The sequence below is a fragment of the Drosophila mojavensis genome, unplaced genomic scaffold (assembly GCF_018153725.1).
Source record: "Drosophila mojavensis isolate 15081-1352.22 unplaced genomic scaffold, ASM1815372v1 contig_81, whole genome shotgun sequence".
In the NCBI taxonomy this organism is placed as follows: Eukaryota; Metazoa; Arthropoda; class Insecta; order Diptera; family Drosophilidae; genus Drosophila; species Drosophila mojavensis.
In genome coordinates, this window is record NW_025318907.1 from 4,396,912 (window position 1) to 4,405,465 (window position 8,554).

Sequence of the window (8,554 nt, forward strand, 5' to 3'; positions counted from 1 at the left end):
CTTTCAAAATTTAACACTGTAGTCTAAATTGTTCCGTAAACAGAAAGCAAGAGAGAAAAAGAGAGAGAGAGAGAGGGACAGAATGGCAGTGAGAGAGAGATGCTTGCTTAAAATCCTACAGACAGACAAACTAATATACTCTTCACAGCTCGTATAGAAGTATTAGTTGAAGTGAAAACTAAATGGATTTTTTTAATAATCGTAAAAAGAACTTTAATGACCTTGCTTTTGCAATCTTTAGAGACTTGTATTCAATTATAAACATCATGTTTTATGAGCTGCGTTAATAAGAGAGTCGATAAGTGCTAGAAAGCTGACAAGTTCTTCACATATTTGCTGCATTTATGACTTTTGACAGCTGCCAATTTTCAAATGCTATCTACCCGGCTCACACACACACACCCACACGCACACACATCATACATTAATGCGCAAGTAAAAGGCACATTTCTGAAGCAAGTGGGATTAAAGCTGCTGCAGTGATTGACTACGAGATACCCTCTGGAATTATATACAATATATATTTGAATGTGAAAATTCATTAACGAAACATTACATTTAATATTTAATATAGAATTGTTCGCATATGTCTATTACAATATACCCTATAAAAATGTAAAATACATATTTGTACAGGGTATTTAATTAACAGCAATTGCTGCTTGCAGCTGTCCGTCAGAACTTTGACTGAACTTAATTTACAATCGCGCCAAATGAGAGCAAAGCAACGACATTTATTCATTTGGAGCAAACACCTGCAGAAGCCGCCGCCACCTACCTGTCTGTTTGGAGCAGTGTGGTGTGGTTTGGTGTGGTGGTGCAGTGGCGTGGTTGCTTTTATATTGAAATGCAGCAGCGTGTATGATTTTTGATTTATGAGCTGTCACAAAAATAGCCAAGCAGCTACACCCTGCCCTGCTATATGCATTCATAGGTGTGCCGGTAGAGAGTCTATGCAGAAATGCGTGCAAGGTAAAAATGCGAGTGTGTGTATGTATGTGCATATGTATGTAATGAAAGCCACTGAAGAAGGATGGCAGTAAAAGATATTTACGATGCCCATAGCGCGTCCAAGCCAAAGTTATGCACAAAACTTTCTATAGAACTCAAGTTGAGGTTCTGGGAGCTTCCCAGCTTCTTTTTTCTTCGCCTGCCTGCCTGCTGCCTTCTGCCAGCTATCTTAACACGATCAAAGCCAGCCACAACAACAGAAGCAATCAATTTTCGTTGTTGTGATAGCCGCGGGTAGTCAGACAGCACCGGATCCAGCAAAGCAACAACACACACACACACACACACAGTGAGAGACGCACAATTCGCCAATGCGAAAAGCTGCAGGCGATGCGGCTGCTTAATAAATATGATAATGCCTGGAACGGCGAGGCGCGACAGAGCCGAAACAGGCTGCTCTACTAATTAATGTAACAACTACATGGGCAGTCGTAACTGAGCTGGCTCTGAGCTGGCCAGCTTGCTTCTCTTTGGCATATTTCTGTCTCTGGCTTAACCCTAATAATAATAAATAGAGTCAGGATTAATTGAATCGTTCGCACTTTGCGCATTTCGCGCCGTTTCCCAAACGTGTCACACACGCTGCGACAAATGATATATCGCTCCTATTCAGCTATGCAATTTATTATACAATTATTTATGCCAAGCTTCGGTCCTCAACCCTATCAAGCAACAACAAATTCAAGTGGTTGCCTTACAACATGGCAGCAGCCACCATTTTAGAGTTCATTAATGTGGCATGATTTACGCACAAATGCCAAAGCAGCCAATGCAAAAAATAAATATACAAAAAAATTACCTAGAATTCGGATATGAGACTGGGCCATGCATTCAATAGAATAATATGCAGTTAGCATGTTTATCAAAATAGTCAAATGTGAGTTGAAACAGATACGATTCTGCTTGAGGGGTGGGGGCACACTTTATAAATACATACAGCCTAGACTTATAGATTGTTATAGATATCAGAGAATTCGTTATAAAAACTTATAATTTATATTCATGTGTTCATATATATATATGTACATAAAAATGTAATTATATGAATCAAATACATACATTAAATGAAACTAAAAATAATATAATATAAATATATATATGGTAATTAATATATTTATTTGATCAAGCAATTAAAATAATATTCCGCGTTCTCTAATATTCAAAAACTATAATTTGAAATTATGTAATTTATTTTACTAAGTAGATATTATTATTATTATTATTATTATTATTATTATTATTATTTTTTTTTTTTTTTTTTTTTCAAAATAAAAAATTATTTATTACACATAACATACATATACTAAGATAAAACTGTTACGAGTCGAATAAATGCTGCGACATATACTAACAGCAACGCTAATATGATTTAAAAGACGAAGTCAAGGTTGGATTATGACAACTTGCTTTATTGAATATCAACTTAAGACTAACAATTGTAGGTCTATTGACACGTATTTATGCAGTATTTATTTATGAGTATTCAGTGTTGGGCATTTCACCACACAATTCCAACACATTAACAATGTTGCGTCAACTTCTAATTGTCTATTATGCACTGTGTGAGGCTGTGTGAGTGTATGAGTATTCAGTGTTGGGCATTTCACCACACAATTCCAACACATCATCCGAATACTAGACCTAGGTCAACGAAGCTGCGCGCCTTGCAAAGACGAATCAGCTTAATGACGCGACCATACAGCTTCTGAATATTGTAGACGTAATCAGTATGATTATGTCACTATATATGTATATTTTAAAATTTGGCTCTTTTATGTCATTTTAGACATTGCTGTACTCTCGAAAAAGAGACTGGAAGATACTTTCATCAAAATAATATTCATATATTCAAATTAATAGTTGTAGATAGCGCAGGATTCTAAATAAAATATATTATGATAATTTATTTATTTAAAACACAAATATTGCTCTATTATATTTATTTAATTCCATTAAAATGATATTTTCGCATTTTGATACAGTTTATGAGTGCAGTAGCTTTTGTTTCCGTATACGGTATTTTTTAAGCTGTGCCCAAATTGGGATTTTCCTTTTAATATTTGATGACTAAAGCCGTAAAATCGGTAAAAGGCGAATGCTTAGTCAGGAGGCAGCACAATAATTCATATGTCACGTGTTACCGTTAAGCTGAAAATGCGCTTTAAACAACGTAAGCCAAATGAAAGAAATAAACGTAAGGCAAGGTATTTAAAACAAAGTGCTAAATGTGTGTGTGCGTGCGTGTGTGCGTGTGCGTGTGTTAACCTGGTCCAAACGAGGCACTCAGCGAACTGCCTGCTCAGCTGATTGCTGCGTCGAATTGTTGAGCGAAATGGAAGTGAAATCCGCTGAGACCAAAGACCAGACACATGTAGTGAGTCAGTGGGGGGAGCGGGACAGGGAGGATCGCATGGGGCATGCGGATAAGCGGGGGCACAGCATATGTGAAAATAATCGCAAGCCGGCACATAAATAATGGACTCAAGTGTCAAAGGGGCATATCATCAATTTGTTCTTTCGGCGGCCTACCCCACAACTACAACCCCATAGCACACACACACACACACACACACACACGTTCACACACTCCCCTTTAGCCATGCATATTTATTTCAAAAATAAAACCGAACAATGCGCTGGCATTGAAGAAGTAGCCAGAGCTCCAGAGTTTCGGTCGTTGTTTCTTTTTCTCCTTTTTTTCAAACAAATTCGCTGAGTGCTTAAGTGCTTCCGAAAGTGAAACAAATCTGTGACATGTGTTTCAGTTTTTCTACCTCCTTCTCGCTCGCATAAGCTCACGCTCTCCCCTCGTCTCACTCACTCTCTCTCTCTCTCTCTCTCTCTCTCTCTCTCTCTCTCACTCTCTATGGCTGTAGTAAATTTGCCTAAAGTGCCAGCAGAAAAACGAGAGCTGCAGCAGCTACCGAAAACTGTGACTGAACTGCAAAGAAAAATGTGCCTGACGCTTTCCTCACCGCGTGCCCCGCCCCCACCCACTATCCATTCCTCTGCTCCGCCTTCCCACATGCTTCTCTTACACCTCTCGCAACTTTGTTGCATTTTAATTCAGCGTTTTTCTTCTTCTTTTTTGCTCGCGTCTTCTGCAGGGCGCGCGTTTGCTTTTTTTTTTTTTTTTTAAGCGGATTTTCAGCGTCGCTTTCCAAACGGGGAAAAAAAATCCCAAAATTGGCTAAGAAATATTGTCGCTGCCAGAGACAGAGAACAACAGAAACAAATGCTGTAACCAGGGCTACGCAGTGAATGGAGAAGCACCTCTCCACCCTCTCTCTCCTAGTCACTCTCTCTCTCTCTCTCTCTCTCACTGTTTCACTCTTTCCCTGAGATTTTTACTGGGCACGTAATTTATGTGAGCTGCTTAGGGAGCGCATTCAGGGCATGATATGTGGGCTGCACCCACAACTCGAATGAATGCTGCGGGCCAGCACAAATTAAGCCGAACTCCAAAGTTTTAATAGAGACGATCTTAAGCTGTTCTCTTGTCAGAACTGTTGTCTAGCTTACAGAATGTCTATAGTCAATTAAAACAAAAATAATAAGAGAAAAGAGAGAAGTTAGGTTCTTTGCACTAATACCTTCAGAATTATAATATTATATTTAGATACTTCAAATAAATATGGATTATTTATAATATAATATAAAAGACTATATTTGTTATATGGGATATTGATCTGATATGTTGACAACCAAAGAATCTGATGCCTATTGGCATACGGTGTTAAGAAAATTAGAAACTCTGATCTTAATGACTAAATTATAGTTGATCGTTTCCTTCAGCTATTGATTTATTAATAATTAATAATAATGGTAAAACTTAAAGAAATTTTGTTAATGGATTAAAAAAAATATTTGCCTAATTTACACATAATTAATTTTTATTTTATTAAAAATAAAATAAAGCAGAGTCCAATAAATAGTCCTAGCCCTAAAAACACACAAAATATTTAAGATTAACTTACAGCTAGAAGTGTATAATAAGAGTGTTTATATTTAATAAGTCTATATATTTATCAGAGTATAATATAATATCTAAATCAGAATAAAATCTATATCTTTAAAGATATCTTAATTTACGCTGACTCTTTCCAGACTCCTTTACCAAAACAGACTCAGCTGTTGGTGATCGTATTGAGTGTTATGCTGTCACTTCTTTAATCTAAATGTTAATATACATTTATTTATATTTCATAAACACCCTACATATACAAATAAATGAATCATCAGTTCATTTACTTAGCCTTCAATTAGTCTAGAAATATATTATTTCAGTTGGGACTCTGAATGTTGTCTTCGTGGCTCACATTGTTCATCTGATCCTCCAGCACAATAGCTGCACAATGACGCAGTTCGAAAATGCTTAGAGACGTGCTTAGAGCTCGTGGTAAAAAATAAAGATGGGTGAACAAATAAAAGGTCAACACATGATAGAGAGCGAAAAAGAAAAAAAATAGAAAGAAGAGAAACTGCTGCAATAACAAACAAGGCCAAACAATATGCGCCAAGGGTACAAAGTGCTGGCCAAAACAAATGCCGAGAAGGGGGCTTAATGCCACAAATTGAGCAATTCACTGGCATTTGTATGGCCCAGATCCTTGCAGCGCGCTCTGCTAATGCAGCTATTTGAAAACTAATGAGAAAAAAAAAAACCAGGCGGCAGTCAGAAATCCGCTTAAAGAGCGAGAGAGACAGCTGAGGAGGAGCTTGACGAGCTGCAAAAGGAGCAACAGCAGCAGCAGCCGCAGGAGCGGCAGGAGCTGATGCAGCAGGCGAGTGCAAATGAATGCGCATTTAAAATTAAGCCATAATCCTTTTACAATTGATGCTGTGCAGTCAGCCAGATACCTGTATGCCACACACACACACACACACACTCAAAGAGAGAGATACACACATGTCCTCGCAAGGACAACACAACAACTGCCAAGCTGTTATTGTTTTTTTTAGGCTAAAGCAATATATTTGTGTTGCGACCGGGCTTAGCCAGCCCAACGTGCACAATCAGCTAGGTGTGAGGGCACATGGTTTTCCTTGCCCCTTTTGATCCCCGCTAATATATTGAAATAATACTCAAAAGACAGGCAAATTTTCTATAAATATGTCTATAATTTATGGATAGATAAATACACACTCTATGCACATACAGAGAGAGGAAGGGCGACGGAGAGCGAGGGAGCTGAGCAGATTTAGGCAGTCGAGTGGAGAATTTCTGAATTGAAGTAGCCCGATTGACGACGCCTATGACTTATTCCCGAACTTCACAATATAAATTCTGATCAGTTTCGTTGCTCGCCTAATTCATATTCAGATATTTACTTGACACTTGCAGGCCCAATGATGGCTGCTTCCAATTTGCAATTCATTTAATCATTTGAACACAGTACAGAATGTTCGTGGCTAAATCTATATTGGTCGCTCTGATGGCTTCGTTTGGTGGGTTCATTGTTGGCGTATCCCTGGCTTGGTCCGGGCCCATCGGGAGCACAAAGTTCATCCGTGCGACTTACGTGTTCCAGCCGAGTCCCATGCACTGGGCATTCATATGCTCGATTATCGCAGTGGGCGCCGCCATCATGTGCGTGCCCGTGGGCATCATGATCAGCTCGTTCGGCAGGAAGCCGATCATGCTGGGCATGGTGCTGCCGAGCATCATTGGCTGGGCCCTCGTCATTGGCGCTGCGCACCTGAGCATGATGTACATCGGCCGATTGCTGATTGGAATGGGCAACGGCGGCATCGGCGTGGCCGTCACCATATACAACAACGAGGTGGCCGAGCTGCACATGCGCGGAATGCTGAACTGCTTCTTTCACCTGATGCTGGTCCATGGCATTCTGTACGCCTACATCCTGGACTCGTGCCAGAACTTTCAGGCGTACAACTTTGCGTGCGGCCTGCTGCCACTGGTCTATGCCTTCATCCTCATATGGGTGCCCGAGTCGCCGGTGTACCTGGTCCAACGGAACAGGGACGAAAAGGCTCAGGCCATCCTGCAGTGGCTGCGCGGCCCCAATGCCAACATCGAACGGGAAATGATGGCGATAAAGAACAGATACCAGCCGGATAACTACAGCACCAAGGAGGAACTGCGCGAGAAGGCTACAAGGAGGAGCCTGATGGCGGTGATCGGACTGATGCTGTTCCAGCAATTCACGGGCATCAACGCGTATATCTTTTACATGAAGCTAATGTTCAGGGAAGACAACTACCAGGCGTCCATAGAGCTGTGCACAGTTATCTTTGCCATTGCCAAAGTGGTCGCCGCGTATGTGAACGCATTGGTCATTCAGAAAAGCGAGCGCAAGCTCTGGCTCTTTGCGTCGGGCCTCGTGATGCTGCTGGCCTCCATTCTCATGGCGCTGCACTTTCAATTCCTAAGCAATTCCGACTCCAAGTGGCTAATAGCCTCTGCCACCCTCATTTATGGTGCTGGACACAGCCTGGGCGTCGGGCCGCTCGTCTGGGTCGTTATGATCGAGATGTTCTCGGACCGAGCGCTGCCCATTTGTGGTGCGATTGTTTCGACGTGCTCGTGGATATTTGCGTTAGCGATTGTTGTTGTATTTCCATTCGTTATCAAAAGTAATACTCCCGCCCTCATCTTCGGAGTATTCGCGATCTTTTCTTTTGGAGGGTGTCTCTTCGCTATCACCTGCTTACCGGAAACACACAGTAAAAGCATGCAGAAAGTTCGGAGCTCCCAGTCATAGGCGACAACTTCTCTCAGAGAGTAGCAGAGCAGGACTTTTGCTGAGAGGAGTCACTCTTCCAGCCAAACGGGATGGCAGCCCCGTGTTGTCGTACTCAATTGATCTGGCAACACTCCACCCCCCCGCCCGCTGTTTTTTGGGGGGGGGGAGGGTAAAAAAAAAAAAAAAAAAAAAAAAAAAAAAAAAAAGCCAAAACAATTATTAATTTTAAATTAACGACAAAAAAAAAAAAAAAATAAAAAAAAAAAAAAAAAAAAAAATAAAAAAAAAAAAAACACAAAAAAATAAAAAAAAAAAAAAAAGTTGAGAAAAAAAAAAGAAAAATAGAAAGGAGAAAAAAAAAAAAAAAAAAAAAAAAAAAAAAAAAAAAAAAAACACACACATATATACACTGCTTGTCTCTTTGGGCTGGGCTGTTGCGCTTGCGCAGCGGAAACTGTGAAAAGAGCAAATCGCTTGTGACGAAACGGAATTTTCAACGCTCGGCAACGAACCGAATAGATGCAAAAACTACTAATGAAATGTCCTTTGAGCTCTTTGAACTCGCAGCAAGAAAGCAAATGCGAGCGGCATCTGGCAACGTCTTATGTGTGTTAGTGTGTGTGTGGCATATCGAATGGCCTAAGCAGAGTGATCAGAGCAAGAGAGAGAGAGAGAGAGAGACAGGAGACAGCTAAGAATGGTTCGCTTCATTGCATTTGGCTATGGCGAGCTGAGAGTTGGCATGTTCCATAATTTGTTGCATGCAATGCGTTGCAATTTGCTAGCCCAGCCTTCTCGCTCGCCCTCCTCGAGTGCTCTGGCCACAGCATTAATAT

General features: G+C 40.5%; 1 protein-coding gene across 1 annotated transcript; it reads left to right on the forward strand.

The window, feature by feature from the left end:
- The first annotated feature begins 6,260 nt into the window (after nt 1-6,260).
- Nucleotides 6,261-7,860, forward strand: LOC6580713 (facilitated trehalose transporter Tret1). Its single transcript, XM_002006480.4, has one exon. The coding sequence runs from the start codon at nt 6,414-6,416 to the stop codon at nt 7,734-7,736; it is 1,323 nt and encodes a 440-aa protein (XP_002006516.1). The 5' UTR covers nt 6,261-6,413; the 3' UTR covers nt 7,737-7,860.
- Nucleotides 7,861-8,554: the final 694 nt, after the last annotated feature.